We start from the raw sequence: 18,090 nt of genomic DNA on the forward strand, positions 1-18,090 counted from the left end.
ATAGGTAGTCGGAATTAGGAGCAGTGGAGAGAGAAAGAGCAGTGCCCTAAGAGAGGGAAGTGAAAGATTTCCATTGATAACAACACCAGATTGTGTGAGCTGCATGTGCACTGTCCAAAGTGCTTCTACTTTATGGTTAATCTGTGCTCTGCCAAAGTGTTATTTTTTTTTTTACTATTTGCTCTAGCAGCCATCAGGCAAATAGTACCGTACTTAAAATTATAGGCACTTGCAATAAATAAAGTGAATGATAATTTGCAAAAGTGTATTCTACTAGATGCATTCAGTTACGACTTTGTGTAGTATCAGTTCTTGGTAAATATTGTTCAGAAAAAAAGCACTGATAATAAACAAGATGTAGAATGCATGAGCGGGATGTAGAGACAGCATGACGGAGAGCGGGACGTAGAGACAGCGTGACGGAGAGAGACAGGGTGACGGAGAGAGAGACAGCGTGACACAGATAATGAATGTGTGAGAGGCAGTGAATTAAAGCGTGTGTGTGAATGAGACAGCATGTGACACAGTGTCACTCAGGCAGAGATTCCAATCAAAGCAGTTCCCGTTGATTTGAGTTTCCTGGTTCCCTTTGTATCATGTGACCTCTGTAGTCACATGGTTGCTGTTACGTCACACCCGTAGTTGGATGGGATTCCTGCTTTTGGGCGGGAACTCTAAAACCTGACAAGATGATGCGTTTCCGGCAGCGCGCAGAGTGGGCGTGGCCTAGCAGTTGGCGGCTCGCGCTGATCGGGCAGGTTAGAATGCTCACAGAGTAACGGACATAACGGATAACGGGGGAGGGGCCGTCACTGACTGACACCGGGTCACCGCTCTCTGGGGGGTAAACTGCTATGGCTGGCTGGGAGGGATGGGGATGGTGTGTGGCTGGGAGGGATGGGGATGGTGTGTGGCTGGGAGGAATGGGGGTGGTGTGTGGCTGGGAGGGATGGGGGTGGTGTGTGGCTGGGAGGGATGGGGGTGGAGTGTGGCTGGCTGGGAGGGATGGGGGTGGAGTGTGGCTGGGAGGGATGGGGGTGGAGTGTGGCTGGCTGGGAGGGATGGGGGTGGAGTGTGGCTGGCTGGGAGGGATGGGGGTGGAGTGTGGCTGGCTGGGAGGGATGGGGGTGGAGTGTGGCTGGCTGGGAGGGATGGGAGTGGAGTGTGGCTGGCTGGGAGGGATGGGGGTGGAGTGTGGCTGGCTGGGAGGGATTGGGGTGGAGTGTGGCTGGCTGGGAAGGATGGAGGGAGGCTGGCTGGGAGGGATATGGGGATGGTGTGTGGCTGGGAGGGATGGGGGTGGTGTGTGGCTGGCTGGGAGGGATGGAGTGTGGCTGGCTGGGAGGGATGGAGTGTGGCTGGCTGGGAGGGATGGAGTGTGGCTGGCTGGGAGGGATGGGGATGGAGTGTGGCTGGCTGGGAGGGATGGGGATGGAGTGTGGCTGGCTGGGAGGGATGGGGATGGAGTGTGGCTGGCTGGGAGGGATGGGGATGGAGTGTGGCTGGCTGGGAGGGATGGGGATGGAGTGTGGCTGGCTGGGAGGGATGGGGATGGAGTGTGGCTGGCTGGGAGGGATGGGGATGGAGTGTGGCTGGCTGGGATGGAGTGTGGCTGGCTGGGATGGAGTGTGGCTGGCTGGGATGGAGTGTGGCTGGCTGGGATGGAGTGTGGCTGGCTGGGATGGAGTGTGGCTGGCTGGGATGGAGTGTGGCTGGCTGGGATGGAGTGTGGCTGGCTGGGATGGAGTGTGGCTGGCTGGGATGGAGTGTGGCTGGCTGGGATGGAGTGTGGCTGGCTGGGATGGAGTGTGGCTGGCTGGGATGGAGTGTGGCTGGCTGGGATGGAGTGTGGCTGGCTGGGATGGAGTGTGGCTGGCTGGGATGGAGTGTGGCTGGCTGGGATGGAGTGTGGCTGGCTGGGATGGAGTGTGGCTGGCTGGGATGGAGCGAGGCTGGCTGGGATGGAGCGAGGCTGGCTGGGAGGGATGGGGGTGGAGTGTGGCTGGCTGGGAGGGATTGGGGTGGAGTGTGGCTGGCTGGGAAGGATGGAGGGAGGCTGGCTGGGAGGGATATGGGGATGGTGTGTGGCTGGGAGGGATGGGGGTGGTGTGTGGCTGGCTGGGAGGGATGGAGTGTGGCTGGCTGGGAGGGATGGGGATGGAGTGTGGCTGGCTGGGAGGGATGGGGATGGAGTGTGGCTGGCTGGGAGGGATGGGGATGGAGTGTGGCTGGCTCGGAGGGATGGGGATGGAGTGTGGCTGGCTGGGAGGGATGGGGATGGAGTGTGGCTGGCTGGGATGGAGTGTGGCTGGCTGGGATGGAGTGTGGCTGGCTGGGATGGAGTGTGGCTGGCTGGGATGGAGTGTGGCTGGCTGGGATGGAGTGTGGCTGGCTGGGATGGAGTGTGGCTGGCTGGGATGGAGTGTGGCTGGCTGGGATGGAGTGTGGCTGGCTGGGATGGAGTGTGGCTGGCTGGGATGGAGTGTGGCTGGCTGGGATGGAGTGTGGCTGGCTGGGATGGAGTGTGGCTGGCTGGGATGGAGTGTGGCTGGCTGGGATGGAGTGTGGCTGGCTGGGATGGAGTGTGGCTGGCTGGGATGGAGTGTGGCTGGCTGGGATGGAGCGAGGCTGGCTGGGATGGAGCGAGGCTGGCTGGGATGGAGCGAGGCTGGCTGGGATGGAGCGAGGCTGGCTGGGATGGAGCGTGGCTGGCTGGGATGGAGCGAGGCTGGCTGGGACGGAGCGTGGCTGGCTGGGACGGAGCGAGGCTGGCTGGGACGGAGCGAGGCTGGCTGGGACGGAGCGAGGCTGGCTGGGACGGAGCGAGGCTGGCTGGGACGGAGCGAGGCTGGCTGGGACGGAGCGAGGCTGGCTGGGACGGAGCGAGGCTGGCTGGGACGGAGCGAGGCTGGCTGGGACGGAGCGAGGCTGGCTGGGACGGAGCGAGGCTGGCTGGGACGGAGCGAGGCTGGCTGGGACGGAGCGAGGCTGGCTGGGACGGAGCGAGGCTGGCTGGGACGGAGCGAGGCTGGCTGGGACGGAGCGAGGCTGGCTGGGACGGAGCGAGGCTGGCTGGGACGGAGCGAGGCTGGCTGGGACGGAGCGAGGCTGGCTGGGACGGAGCGAGGCTGGCTGGGACGGAGCGAGGCTGGCTGGGACGGAGCGAGGCTGGCTGGGACGGAGCGAGGCTGGCTGGGACGGAGCGAGGCTGGCTGGGACGGAGCGAGGCTGGCTGGGACGGAGCGAGGCTGGCTGGGACGGAGCGAGGCTGGCTGGGACGGAGCGAGGCTGGCTGGGACGGAGCGAGGCTGGCTGGGACGGAGCGAGGCTGGCTGGGACGGAGCGTGGCTGGCTGGGACGGAGCGAGGCTGGCTGGGACGGAGCGAGGCTGGCTGGGACGGAGCGAGGCTGGCTGGGACGGAGCGAGGCTGGCTGGGACGGAGCGAGGCTGGCTGGGACGGAGCGAGGCTGGCTGGGACGGAGCGAGGCTGGCTGGGACGGAGCGAGGCTGGCTGGGACGGAGCGAGGCTGGCTGGGACGGAGCGAGGCTGGCTGGGACGGAGCGAGGCTGGCTGGGACGGAGCGAGGCTGGCTGGGACGGAGCGAGGCTGGCTGGGACGGAGCGAGGCTGGCTGGGACGGAGCGAGGCTGGCTGGGACGGAGCGAGGCTGGCTGGGACGGAGCGAGGCTGGCTGGGACGGAGCGAGGCTGGCTGGGACGGAGCGAGGCTGGCTGGGACGGAGCGAGGCTGGCTGGGACGGAGCGAGGCTGGCTGGGACGGAGCGAGGCTGGCTGGGACGGAGCGAGGCTGGCTGGGACGGAGCGAGGCTGGCTGGGACGGAGCGAGGCTGGCTGGGACGGAGCGAGGCTGGCTGGGACGGAGCGAGGCTGGCTGGGACGGAGCGAGGCTGGCTGGGACGGAGCGAGGCTGGCTGGGACGGAGCGAGGCTGGCTGGGACGGAGCGAGGCTGGCTGGGACGGAGCGAGGCTGGCTGGGACGGAGCGAGGCTGGCTGGGACGGAGCGAGGCTGGCTGGGACGGAGCGAGGCTGGCTGGGACGGATGGGGATGGAGGGTGACTGGCTTGGAGGGAAGAGGATGGGGATGGAGGGTGACTGGCTGGGAGGGAAGAGGATGGGGATGGAGGGTGACTGGCTGGGAGGGAAGAGGATGGGGATGGAGGGTGACTGGCTGGGAGGGAAGAGGATGGGGATGGAGGGTGACTGGCTGGGAGGGAAGAGGATGGGGATGGAGGGTGACTGGCTGGGAGAGAAGAGGATGGGGATGGAGGGTGACTGGCTGGGAGAGAAGAGGATGGGGATGGAGGGTGACTGGCTGGGAGGGATGGGGGTGGTGTCGTCAATACTTCTTGCTTATTTTATTTATTTTCCATCTCTAATGTGCAAAATAATTTATCCTGTTACAAAGTTAACATCTGATTTGAAAGTGAAACCATTCTTTTTCATGAAGGCTGTGCAGGTTATATGCAGGGAGGTGTGGCTAGGGCTATATAAACAGTGATTTAAAGGGATCCTTTAGTGCCAGGAAAACAAACCTGTTTTCCTGGCACTATAGGCTCTTGGAGTGCCCCCAGCCTCGGCGCCATCAGCCACTTAACTTAATCCTGCACCAGACTCCTTCGGCGCTGGTGATCTCTCCTCCCCTGCTGACGTCAGCTCCCGAGTGGAGCCAGAGGCGCGCGCATTCAAACTCTCCCAAAGGAAAGCATTACTCTTTGTTTTACTATGGAAATCGTATTTGACGATGGACTCTGTGACTCGGTGTAAATTGTGGAAGCTGCCTTTAGTTTCTTTGAAACTGTTTTCAGCTGCAGGTTTAAAACTAGGGGGACCTGGCACTCAGACCACTTCATTGAGCGGAACTGGTCTGGTTGCGTATAGTGGTCCTTTAACTCCTGAATGGCAGATAATTGCACAGTGAGACTGCAAATGCATGATCTATACACCAAAAAGTAAAGTTGCGTTTTCTAGAGTTTCCTTGTAAATAGTGTCCCTTTAAATTCCATAGCATTTAAAAGATATTGTGTATTTTTCCTACGCTTGACAAAAGGCGAAACAGCAGTCAAGTTTTGCAAAAGCTGTCTCTAGTAACATGTGGGGGAAAAGGCATTGTCTAGGACTCTAGGAGGCTCTTGCTGGTTCTTTTATCAACATCCGTGTTGTTCTCTTGCTGGCGGATGAAATGCCAGGAAGTGAAAAAAGATGGTAGTGGTAGCGGGGGATAGCATCTGGTAAGTATATCTAACTTACACTGCATCCCTGGGGCACAGCACATCAAGTAAAGATGTCACCACAAAATAGACAAAGACTTCAGAAGGCGCCTCTGGTGGCTGTCTAGTAGACTTAGTGCTGCAATGTAAACATTGCTCTAAGTGCAATAGGGACACTGCACCCAGACCACTTTAAAGGGACACTCCAGGCACCCAGACCACTTCTGCACATTGGAGTGGTCTGGATGCCAACTCCCACTACCCTTAACCCTGCAACTGTAATTATTGCAGTTTCAATGCTTTCCTATGGGGAGGTCTAATTGCCGCGCATGCGCATTAGGTCTTCCCGCCGGCGGGCGTGATCAGTCTCACCAGCCGGCTGACGTGGTAACGGGGAGGAGCAGTTTGCATAGACAATAGTTGAAGAACCCTTTTATACCTCTTTTTGGATAACTTATTTGGAATTATGTGGACTAACAACATTTCTATGCCCAGGACTAATGACCTGAAGCTAATAGTTTGTACTTCCCCTAAATGTATCTGATTTGTCTTGTTTTTTTTTGTTGTTTTTGTTTGTTTTACTATAAAAATATACGGTAGGTAAATATAATATTTATTAGGAGAAAAACGCAGACCTGCTCTTGACTAGCCATTCTACTACTCTTGTCTGTGGGCTCCATGTGATAATTTGTAATACTATTAAATGAACACTCCAGTGTTGTTATAAATAAAGACATTTATTAACCCCTTAAGGACCGCTGACGGTTCAGGACCGTCAGCGGTAAAATGTGCGTTTGGACCGCTGACGGTCCTGAACCGTCATAACGGTCAGGGGCTACTTACCTGATCGCCGTCGGTCCCACGGCGGCGATCAGTGCTCCTCCCAGTCCAGGGGGACTGCCTGTCTGCCCGGGCAGTCCCCCCTCGGCAGATCAGGACCCCACGGCCATGTGATCACTCGATCACATGACCGCAATAGGTGTCTGTGTATCTGCCTGCAGGGGGACTGTCTGTGCTGACAGGCAGTCTCCCTGCAAGTGTAAAATCAAAAATAAAGTGTAAAAAAAAAAACAATCAGTGTAAAAAAAAAATGTGTGTGTTTGTATATATATATATATATATATATATATATATATATATATATATATATATATATATATATATATATATATATACATACATACATACATACATGTATTATATCTATATATACCTATATATAATATATGTGTATATATCATATATAATGTCATACTAAGTGTATTTTTATATTTATATATACGTATATTAATATAAAAATACACTTATATTTAAATTACACACGAATATATACAATATATATAATAACTATATATATGGTGTGTGTATATATATATATTATTATAAAATACAAATAATATGTTAATAAAAATAAATAACAAAAATAAAAAGAATTTTTAATAATTACAAAAAAATTATATATATATATATATGCAATTTTATTCCAACAGTATTTTGATATTGATATATATATATTTATATCAAAATACACTTAGAATGTAATGATATATATATATCTATGTATAAATAAATAAATACAAATAATACGAAATATACATATGTCCACATACATAATTACATAAATAATTTCATAAATATACACGTAGACGTCAAATATATAAATATGTATATATATTAAAATTCTACGTGCATATTTATGTAATTTTTTTACCTAATTAAGTAATTTTAATGATTTCAATTTGAGGGACCTGCCTGCCAACGCAGGCCAAAAGTCCAGATAATTTAATTTGCTAGCACTGTGTTTAACCCTGTAACTTTCTATGACACCCTAAATCCTGTACATGGGGGGGTACTGTTTTACTCGGGAGACTTCGCTGAACACAAATATTAGTGTTTCAAAACAGTAAAACATATCACAGCGATGATATTGTCAGTGAAAGTGAAGTTTTTTTCATTTTTCACACACAAACAGCTCTTTCACTGAGGATATTATTGCTGTGATATATTTTACTGTTCTGATACACTAATATTTGTGTTCAGCGAAGTCTCCTGAGTATAACAGTACCCCACATGTAGAGGTTTTATAGTGTTTGTGAAAGTTACAGGGTCAAATATAAGGCTTGATTTTACTTTTTTTTTTAATTGAAATTTATCAGATTGGTTAGGTTGCCTTTGAGAGCGTATGGTAGCCAAGGAATGAGAATTAGCCCCATGATGGCATACCATTTGCAAAAGAAGACAACCCAAGGTATTGCAAGGTATTGCAAGCCTTTTTTAGTAGCCACTTAGTCACAAACACCGGCCAAAGTTAGCGTTTTTTGCATTTTTAACACACAAACAAATATAAATGCTAACTTTGGCCAGTGTTTGTGACTAGGTGGCTACTAAAAAAGACTGGACATACCCCATTTTGAATACCCTGGGTTGTCTACTTTAAAAAATATGTACATGTTAGGTGTGTTTCGGGGATTTATGACAGATAACGGTGTAACAATGTCACTATTGATACATTTAATATATATATATATATTGAAACCGCAATTTCCTACTTGTATTTATAGGCCTATAACTTGCAAAAATAAAGCATGTAAACACTGGGTGTTTTTAAACTCGGGACAAAATTTTGAATCTATTTAGCAGTTTTTTTCATTAGCTTTTGTAGATAAGTAAAAGATTTTTCAAGTAAAAGTCCAAAAACATGTTTTTTTTTTTTTTTTTTTTCACCATATTTTATTATTTTTTTTAAATACAATATATGACATAATATAAATACTGGTATGTAAAGAAAGCCCTTCTTGTCGTGAAAAAAACAATATAAAACTTGTATGGGAACCGTAAATGAGAGAGCGGAAAATTACAGCTAAACATGCACCACAAAAATGTTAAAACTGCTCTGGTCCTTAACGTACAAACATCGCAAAAACAGGCCGGTCCTTAAGGGGTTAATAATGCTGGTGTTTTGGGCAATCTCTCCTAGGCAAAGGCTTCCGCTTTGTGCCTCTGCACAAAGCAACCAGGAAGAGAACCCTCCCAGGTGTCTGACAGTTTGGAGATTACAACCATGTCATTTTATAAAAATGACAATTTCTCTTAAAATCTGCACTATTTAAAACTAACAAGAGGGCACTCTGTTGCATGATAATCATATATTTCATATGGTCATCTCAGCGCATCTAAAATATAATGGCAGTTTAGTTTCTGTAGCAGTTACAAATGCAAATGTACGTTAGTATAAGAAATCACCATGCGTGTGCTTGAGGAACCTCTGCTAAACAGTTCTTTCATAGCCTGGTACACTAACACTGGGCTTTGAAAGTGCTGTTATTTAGAGAGACCCCATGACACACAGACAAGGATCACAGAATCCCACGCAGGCACACAAACTGGGAGCCTCTGACCCATCCACCACAGAGAGTGATCACAGAGCACACTTTACTGTTAGTGCTGAGAGCTCCTCTTCTCTTTCACTCACAATCCACAGACAAGGAGGAGGTTGGTAAAGCTGCAAAAATGTGAGGCAAACCATTTCTCATTATAACTGCCATTACAATGACATGCTGGCAATAATTATAACTCCCTCCCTGCATGTTTACTAAGTAGTGCTTTCATAATCTAGTGCACACACACACAAGACTATGCATGCACTGTTTAGTAGACATGGGCATAAAGGCAAACATAAGGGTTATGGGCAGACCTGTAGAGAGGTATTTACCACATGTTGGCCTGTATTTGCATTCCCTTTCTTGCTCCATTCCGGTCTTGCATATCAGCATCCAGTGCTGCCAGAGGCTGAGCGGTGTATGTAATGGACTAAGGCCTGCTGTATGTTAGTACCAGAAGTGTGGGTAAGGAGACAGGCTATGGAGCAGAAAGCTGATAAGCTATCCATGCTTGCACATTCAAAAAAAAAAAATATTAATGAGGTCAACACTTGCCAAATACAAGATGGTATTTTCTTACCTATAGAGGTCCTTTCCAATACTTATCTAAAATATATTTTCCTATTTGCTTATTTACTTGTTACGTGGTAGGTTTAGAGAGATTTTTTTTTTAGATAATTAAAGCTTATCTCCAAAAAATAAATGTAAAATGTAAACTGATGTAATCAAGCACTCATTAAGGAAACATTTTTTATTTATTTTAAGGTTGTATCACATTTATTTCCTTTTGTTTTTCTTTTTCTTAGCAATGGGCAAAAGAAAGGAAACTAGTCCCGTGACCCCTGTGGGGCATGATAAAAGATCAAGGCGGGATGATGACTCAGAGGACGAATCGGAGTATGTAGAAGCTACGCCCCGTGCATCATTGGGCAGTAAAAGCTTTTCTGAGTCTGTAAGTTGAAAATGATGGCGGACCATGTCAAATTACTCCCCATTTTTTTCATCCTCTGTTAGGAATTGCTGTTCTCTATTGTAATGATTAAATGTTTTGCTCAAGACTTCATACTTCTACTTGGCACTCAGCCCTGTCAGGTTTATAATAGCATACCTGGCAAGTGTCGAACCTGCTATGTTTTAACTTCTCTTTTATTTTCTGAATGCTGTGTGAGGAGTATCCCATAAGAATGACCGTTTATAAAAGTGCTGATTACTATTAGAGATCAACAATTTTATAAATAATTAATGAAGGGATCCTCTCCTGAACTAACAGAGCGGCAGGCGTGCTCTACATGAGTGTGCCTGCATACCCCAGATCAGAATACTGGTCGTGCGGAGGGAGCCCTTGAAGAGTGTAAATAGGGAGGGCTTGCAAACTATTTTCAGACATACCCCCATTTAATACATGCATGACTTGTTTATAGCTCTCATTATATTGATGGCAATTACTTGTAAACATAGCTGCTTTTGTTACCTTGGACATTTGAATTTTTTTTTATACACTCTGACTCTATGCTTTTATTGTACATTTGCGGTAACCTTTAGTTATAGCTAGTATCTTAGGGACATGAATGCAATATATAATACTTGATCCTCCTTTTTAGACCACTGCTGAGGTTGGAATAATTGAAAGTATCTCGCTGAAAAACTTCATGTGTCACTCTAATCTTGGGCCATTTCGTTTTGGACCAAACGTCAACTTTGTAGTTGGGAACAATGGAAGTAAGTATGATACATGTGCAGTGTTGCAGAATGACATGTGATTGGGTTTCTGAAAGCTATGTTCAGTGCGTGTTTTGCATGTTTGCATGTTTAAAATATGTCTGTTGAATGGAGAATGTAAATTAAGTTCAGCCAGTAGTGGGAACTTGTATGTAATTTAGCGCAGAATTTGTTTGGTGGTTTTATTTTAATTTTATTTTTTACGTCATGGTTTATTTTAGCAGAAACCCCTCCCTCCAGACTATGAATACATCCTCAATAATTGAGATAAATAACAGTCAATAAACTATTTTGAGGAGTGATATCAATCACTATTTTGCGAAACTTCCCTATCCAATGCAAGAAGTGCTCCCTCTTGCTGTGCTGGAGAGTGTATAGATCTATGGCAAATTATTTAATGATCAATGCAGGAGAACCTATTTTAAATGGGTTTTTCTTTTGATCTATATATTTGCCAACAAGCCTGCAAATTTTAAGCAAGGCAAGCATGCACCATGACAGGCACGCTTTAAGGGACCCTCTACACGTCATAACCATTACATCGTGCTAAAGTGATTATGGTGCTTAGAGGCCGTCTGCCAGTAATCTGTCAAACTGTTTACAGATTGACACTTAAATTGCTGTGTCAGGTGCCCACTGTCCGTGCAGTCTGAGTTGATATGATTCATGGCATTGTAATCACTACATTTGTATGAAAAAATAAATAAAATTTATGAAACCATTTAATGGTGAGTAAAGGACTGTTTTTGAAGGTCTTGGCAAGTTTTATAGCACAACTTGTGTATTCTAGTGGTTGGAGCATTTGACCAGTGCAGCAGTTAATACAGTTGTATGAAATTCAATGTTTTAGAACTTTTTCAACCTTTTGCCAATGTGTATCCTGCATTCTTTTTATTTCAGGCGGTAAAAGTGCTGTTTTAACAGCTCTTATTGTGGGCTTGGGTGGAAAGGCAGCAATTACTAACAGGGGATCTTCAATTAAAGGATTTGTAAAGGATGGGCAAACGTAAGTCTTCTTTTTCTGCTTGATTATCCATGTCACTGATAGAAGTATTAGAGCTATCCATTTTTTTTGTCCCCCCCCCCCCCCCCAAATTCAACTGTATTCCTAATTTTTCTAGCTCTTTAGCTAGTGTAATGGGTAGATGAAATAGTGACAACCCTCCCAGTTCTGCATTGCCCTATATGGTAGCGGGACAGTGGTACCATGGCAGAGGTCTGTTGGGGAGTTCCAAGTGGGGTGTGCAGGAGTGGCAGACATATGAATTAATGGCATATGCCACCTTTCTACTTTGGGCACTCCCACTGTCTGTGCCTGCTTGATAGATCAGGCAGAGGGCATGCAGATCATTAGGACAATAATGTTTAGCCACAATAAAATCATAATAGGTGTTATGGGGAACTGGAAATATGCACAAGGGAACACTATGGGCACCCAGACCACTTATCTCTTTAAAGTGGTCTGGGTGCAGTGGCCCTGTTCTCAGAAACTGTAAAGTTTACCTTGCAGGGTTTACTCTACCTCTAGTGGCTGTTTACCAGACAGCCACTAGAGGCACTTCCGGGTCCTTAGCGGACATTTGGTCCACTAAATGACGCTGGACATCCTCACATTTTGCTTTCGGACATCCAGCGTCCGCTAAAACCCCGTAGGAAATCATTGATTCAATGCTTTCCTATGGGGAAGTCCTAATGTGATCGCCGCGCATGTGCATTAGGTACCCCCTGATAACTGAGGCGGGACCTGACCCAGCGCCTAGGGACATAGGCGCTGGAATCATGTAGGTGACAAAAGGGTTTTAACCCTTTCAGTCCGAGGTAGGTGTACACTTTAGGGCTACAACTTTGTATTCCTATTACTATAGTTTCCCTTTTAATGTGGTGTGGTGAGATACATATGCAGAGGATAAATTTAGGTTATTTAGAGAGGCATCAGGGGTTGAGGGAAGGTGTTGAGAGACACAGAAGGTGGTATGAAGGGATTCAGGAGAAAACTGGGGGAGTTGTCAAGTGACGCACACAAACTTACACCATGCTTCTAAGTCTTATTGAACATGTACGGGTCATGTTTAACCTTTTCATTCTCCAGGTCTCTTACCATCACTGTTACCATCACTGTTGAGGTCCCTCGGTTTCTCGACTCTTCCACTGCAGTTCCCACCCATGTAACTGTAACATAAGGCAATACATATGTATTGCAGTGAGCAAGAACACATTTCTGTAGTCTCTAAAGCAGTAAACACCAAAATGTACCTTTTTTGCTAGAACATTGTGTAGCTAAAAAGACTATATATTATAGTCTGTTATTGGGACTCTCTTGATGACTTTCAGAAAAAGTCAAATATTTGTCTTGCAGCTCAGCCGATGTTTCCATCACCTTACGGAATAGAGGAGAAGATGCTTTTAAACCTGAAGTTTACGGGGATTCCATAACTGTGCAGCAGCACTTTACTATTGATGGCAACCGCAGTTACAAGTTGAAAAGTGTTACAGGTACCCGACTAGTGAAAAAAAATAATAATTTTAAAGCAATTTGATTTGGCACAACAGATACCTACTAAAGATCAAAATAGACCATTTTCTTTTAAGGGGCTGGTACCTACAGCCTATGAGGTTAACTATTTCTGTACCAACTCTGTCAATATATTCATACCGAAGATATAACTATATTGGCATTTTTGTAATGCAGTTGTATAATGATATGTCTGGTTTCAGATCAAGCTTTCCATTTACCAAAAAGAAAATAAAAAAGTTTATAATCTTGTAAATTCGCTAACCCCCTCTTACCTGATCCCTAGCCTTCATAAACAAAAAATGTCACTTAGAATACCTTAAAATTAAAGGGACCCTATAGTAACCAGAACAACTAGAGCTTAATGTACTTGTTCTGGTGAGTATATTTTTTTTTTTTTTTTTTTTTTGTCTTTTTTTTTTCTAAAAAAAAAATTTGTTCAACCTAGACTACTATGTCACAATTTTTTTTTTTTTTTTTTTTTTTAATAAATCTTTATTAGACAAACATTTTTTCATTTTTTTGACATACATCAAATATGCAGGAATTAATACTTAGCATATATGCACATATTTCCAATAAATACATGGATCTTTTATGTTTAACATGCATAACACACAAATAGTAGTCACGTATTCACTCATAATCCGGCATATCAGTACTAACATACCAACAAAAACAACAGTAACAACAATAAGGCACAACAGAAACAAAAAAAAAAAAAAAAAAACATCCACCAGCTCAGAGCACATAATCAAAATATGTTCTTTTCCACCTATAGTGGGGTTATTGACTTCTATTTTCAATTCAAGCGATCTTTCTCTATTTCAACAGATATCTATATATCTCGTATAAATCGCATTGAAAGATAACCATCTATGGGGTATTTATCCAAATAGTGAACTGTAATTATCTAACCATTCCCTGTACCAATTGTTTTTTCTAGAAGTAGCATTCGCGTTTTTGATCATTTCATATTCCATTGATATTTGATGCCTTACTTGTTCTATCAGTGATCGTTTATTAAACGGCTTGGATATTTTCCAATTTCTCGCAATAATAATTTTAACAGCGACTAAACAATGGATAGCCAGACATATCTCTTTTTGAGAATCAAAAGGCAAATTCAAATGTATAAGAGCCGAAGCGGCATTCTCCGGAATTCTATCTACGGACATAGATGTAAAAATATTGAAGGCCCAGGACCAAAGAACTTTAACAACTGGACATGACCACCAGATATGTATGTAGGTGCCTAAATGGCTTCCACATCTCCAACAAGTTGGCTCGACAGAATGAAACATTTTGGCTACTCTAACAGGTGTATAATACCATCTGTAGAGAACTTTGAAGTGGCATTCTGACAGATTTAAACAGTGGATATATTTATTTACCCGCGTTAAAGAGGAGTTCCAGTCATCTATCGTAATTTGCACTTTCAAGTCTAGTTCCCACGTCTTGATCACTCTATAGGGAGACTCCTTAAGGGATTCCAACATTGCTGAGGCAGCAGACATGCTCTTTTTAATAGGTTGCAACTTAAACATAAATTCCAAATTTTTAGCAAAAATGGACGTCGATTTGAGCACGTTTTTGTGTATAAAGTTTTTTATCCGCAAATATGTGAAAATTTCTCTAGATGGAATGTGAAAAGTATCTTTTAAGGACTGAAATGACAAAATGTTATCGCCTTGCATAATTTGTAATATCTTAATTTTATCTGCATTAGCCCAGTTCTTTAAAGAAAAATCTATTATAAGGCTTTGCAGTATATCTAGTGTACATGTCTTGGGTATCTTATTGATTAGGCCTAGTTTTTTCTTAATTTTTATCCACTCTTCCAAAATTTGAAATAATATCGTAGATTTCTTGAACATATTGGTTAAAGAATTATTTGTAACTGTCCACATCGCAAATTGCAATGTGTCAGTTTGCACCATTTCAGACTCTAAAATATACCATGGTTCGAGGACCTGCACCGGATCCTGAAGAAGATAAATATGTCTAATAATATTTGCGTAATAACTATAGGTAATACTAGGGTAATTTAGTCCACCATTAGACAATTTTTTAGTTAAGATTTTTTGAGCAATTCTGGGTTTTTTATTATTCCAAATAAAATTGTTAAAACTGGCTTGGATCATAGCCAACCAAGGCCCCGGTATTTTGAGTGGCATCATAGAGAACATAAATAGCCATTTAGGCAAAATGTATGAATTAATAATATTAATTTTACCTTGCCAGGAAGTTTCTAAATTTTTCCATCTTTTAAGTTTGAAATTCATCTTTCTCATGAAAAACATTGTATTCCTCTCCATTATGTCTGTCACATTGGCGGTTATGAGGAGTCCCAGATAGTTTAATTCCACATCAGTCCATATAAATTTATAAGAATGGGTTAAGATGTTTACCATATCACTATCGAAATTCAAAAACATTGCTGTGGTTTTAGTTACATTTAATTTAAAATTCGACAAATTGGAGTACCTTTTAATTTCCTTCATTAGCGTTTTTAAAGAGGACTCTGGAGATGTAAGAGTGAGTAACGCATCATCCGCGTATAATGATATCTTAATATCCATCAAATTCGTTTGGACACCTTGGATTAGGGGATTATTCCTAATATTAATTGCCAAAGGCTCGATAGACAATATATACAGCAGGGGGGAGAGAGGACAACCCTGTCGTGTACCATTTTTGAGTGCAAACCACCCTGCCGTAATATTTGGACCCACCGTTCTAGCAGTGGGGGAGGAGTATAGGGCCATAATGGCGTTATGTATCCAGCCCGTGAACCCAAAAGCGATAAGGAGTTCACTGAGGTAGCCCCACCCGACCCTGTCGAAAGCTTTCTCAGCATCCAACGACAGGGCCAGGAAGGGCCTTCCATTTCTATTAGCCCAGTCCAAAGTATCGATTATTCTCCTAATATTGTTGGATACTTGCCTACCCGGCACAAACCCTATCTGATCTGGATGGATCAGCGTCGCAACAATAGACTTAATTCTATCCGCGATAATGGCCGCGTAGATCTTCATGTCCACATTAATCAAGGCTATAGGTCTATAGTTACTAGGATTGTGACTGGGTTTATCAGGTTTCAGTATCGGAACAATATTGGCCTGTAGTAATTCAGTTGGAAAAGATTTATTTAGAGCTATTTGATTAAACATTTCTGTTAGAGGATTAATTAATAGGGACTGCATTTGTTTATAATATTTATTCGTGAAGCCATCGGGGCCCGGAGTTTTGTTAGTAGGAAGTCTATTTATTTGAAATTTGACTTCATCAGCCGAGATGATCCTATTTAACATTAGTAGATCCTGCGGTGTAACTTTTGGGATCTGGGTTTCGGCAAGATAGTTTTGTATATCTTTTTGATTGGGCGACAATTTAAGATTATACAGATCTTCATAGAATTGATTAAATCTGTCCCCTATTTCAGCCGGTGTCGAATAGATCTTTTGGCCATCCGTCAGTTGTTCCACCCTGTTTTTTGCATACTGATTTCGTAGTCTTTTAGATAAGTTCTTATTGGCTCTATTACCAGTATAGTAATTTTTTAGTCTTAGTTTATGGATATTTAATTGAATTTTTTGTTCCACTTTAAGATTAATTTGTTTTTGTAGCCCATTTAACCTAGTTTTTGTTTCTGCGGCGGGATTTTGTTTGTTTAGTTTAGATAAATTATAAAACTCAATATATAAATCAGTTAGGGTCTTCCCGTTTTTGGACCTCATTATATGTGCTAATTTAATTAGGTAGCCACGCATAACTGATTTGTGAGTGCACCAATTGTTTGCAGGCGAAGTATCGGATGAGTTGTTTTCTAACCAAAAAAATTTTAATAATTGGGTTATTTCTTCCTTGTTCTTCGGGTCATTTATGAGGGCGTCATTCAATCTCCAAGTATTATACCCCCTTGTGGATTTGTTACCAAAGTCTAGTAAAATAAGGCTATGATCCGACCATAGACTCTCTTTAATTTCGCTTGATTTGCATAAGGGTATCACATTGGCCTCTAATAAACAAAAATCAATACGAGCGTATGAACCATGCACGCACGATTGATGGGAATAGTCTTTATCCGTTGGATGTAATAATCTCCATATGTCATGAAGGTTATATTGTTTACAAATATTTTTTAATTTCTTAGATTGTTTGGCAGTTCTTTTATCATTTGTAGTAGCAGAGATATAAGTTTTGTCCATTATGGGATCTCCCACACAGTTAAAATCTCCTGCTATTATTAAATACCCCTTAGCTACTTTGTCCACTCTATCCATTATTGATGCAAATTTTGACATAGGGTCAACATTCGGTAAATAAACATTTACTAAGGTATAGATCTTTTTATCCATTACGCATACAATAATTATATATCTGGCTTCTTGGTCTAGTTCAATATATTCAATTACCAATTCAATATTACTATTGAAGACGACTGCAACTCCTCTTTTTTTCTTGTCTCTTAAAGAAGCGTGTACAATATTGGTAAATTTAACCCCGCCCCATCTTTGTTTAAGATCTTGCAACCAGTGAGTTTCCTGTAAGAATGCCACTTGAATGTTATGTTCACTAAGGGTATCATATAATCTACTCCTTTTTTTGTTCGTGTTTAAACCTTGAACATTTAAAGATAAAAATTTTAACATCTGTGTCTATCAGAAAATTAAACAGGTGTAATTATATTCAAACCCCCAGTCACCCCACATAGGAGTACTCTTGTCATTTTTTTGCCATTCCTTTGTCCATAAATTCAGAAGCTCTGAGCGTGGGATAACATAAACAAACATAATAGAAAAAAAAAAAAAAAAAAAAAAACCAACCAAAAAACAGACAACAAAAAACTCCATCACATTAAAATTGGATCGAAAAAGATCCAACATGGTCATCCAACATACAGCTAGATTTAGAAAGAAGGTGATTCTTTCTGCTCTATTTTAACCGTAGATTTCCGATAGTAATAGAAATCAACGTCAATAATGTAGTATTACTACACCAAGAGGGGCGAGCCTACCACCGGGCCCAGAAAAAAAAAAAAAACGCCTTAGAGAAAACCACTTTATCGCATCGAAGGGGAGAAAGAGAGAAAGAAAAAAAAAAAAAAAAAAAAAAAATTTCCCTTTCAGGACATAAATCATTTATATCATTTAGACCAAATCAACTTCTCACATTAATATATTAATGAGACAACATCATATCAGCTATTAAAAATATATATACACTGTGTTTTTTTCTTTGCATTAT

General features: G+C 43.5%; 1 protein-coding gene across 1 annotated transcript in view; it reads left to right on the plus strand.

Annotated features, from left to right (window-relative positions):
* The first annotated feature begins 680 nt into the window (after positions 1-680).
* The window catches only part of SMC6 (structural maintenance of chromosomes 6), a 109,918-nt gene continuing 92,508 nt past the window's right edge, over positions 681-18,090 (plus strand). Inside the window, exons 1-5 of the mRNA XM_063442137.1 lie at positions 681-758; positions 9,416-9,561; positions 10,211-10,328; positions 11,229-11,334; positions 12,685-12,821. Coding sequence (XP_063298207.1) covers positions 9,418-9,561; positions 10,211-10,328; positions 11,229-11,334; positions 12,685-12,821 — 505 coding nt within the window. The 5' untranslated portion in view covers positions 681-758; positions 9,416-9,417. The remainder of the gene's footprint in view (positions 759-9,415; positions 9,562-10,210; positions 10,329-11,228; positions 11,335-12,684; positions 12,822-18,090) is intronic.

The sequence above is a fragment of the Pelobates fuscus genome, chromosome 2 (genome assembly GCF_036172605.1).
Source record: "Pelobates fuscus isolate aPelFus1 chromosome 2, aPelFus1.pri, whole genome shotgun sequence".
Lineage (NCBI taxonomy): Eukaryota > Metazoa > Chordata > Amphibia > Anura > Pelobatidae > Pelobates > Pelobates fuscus.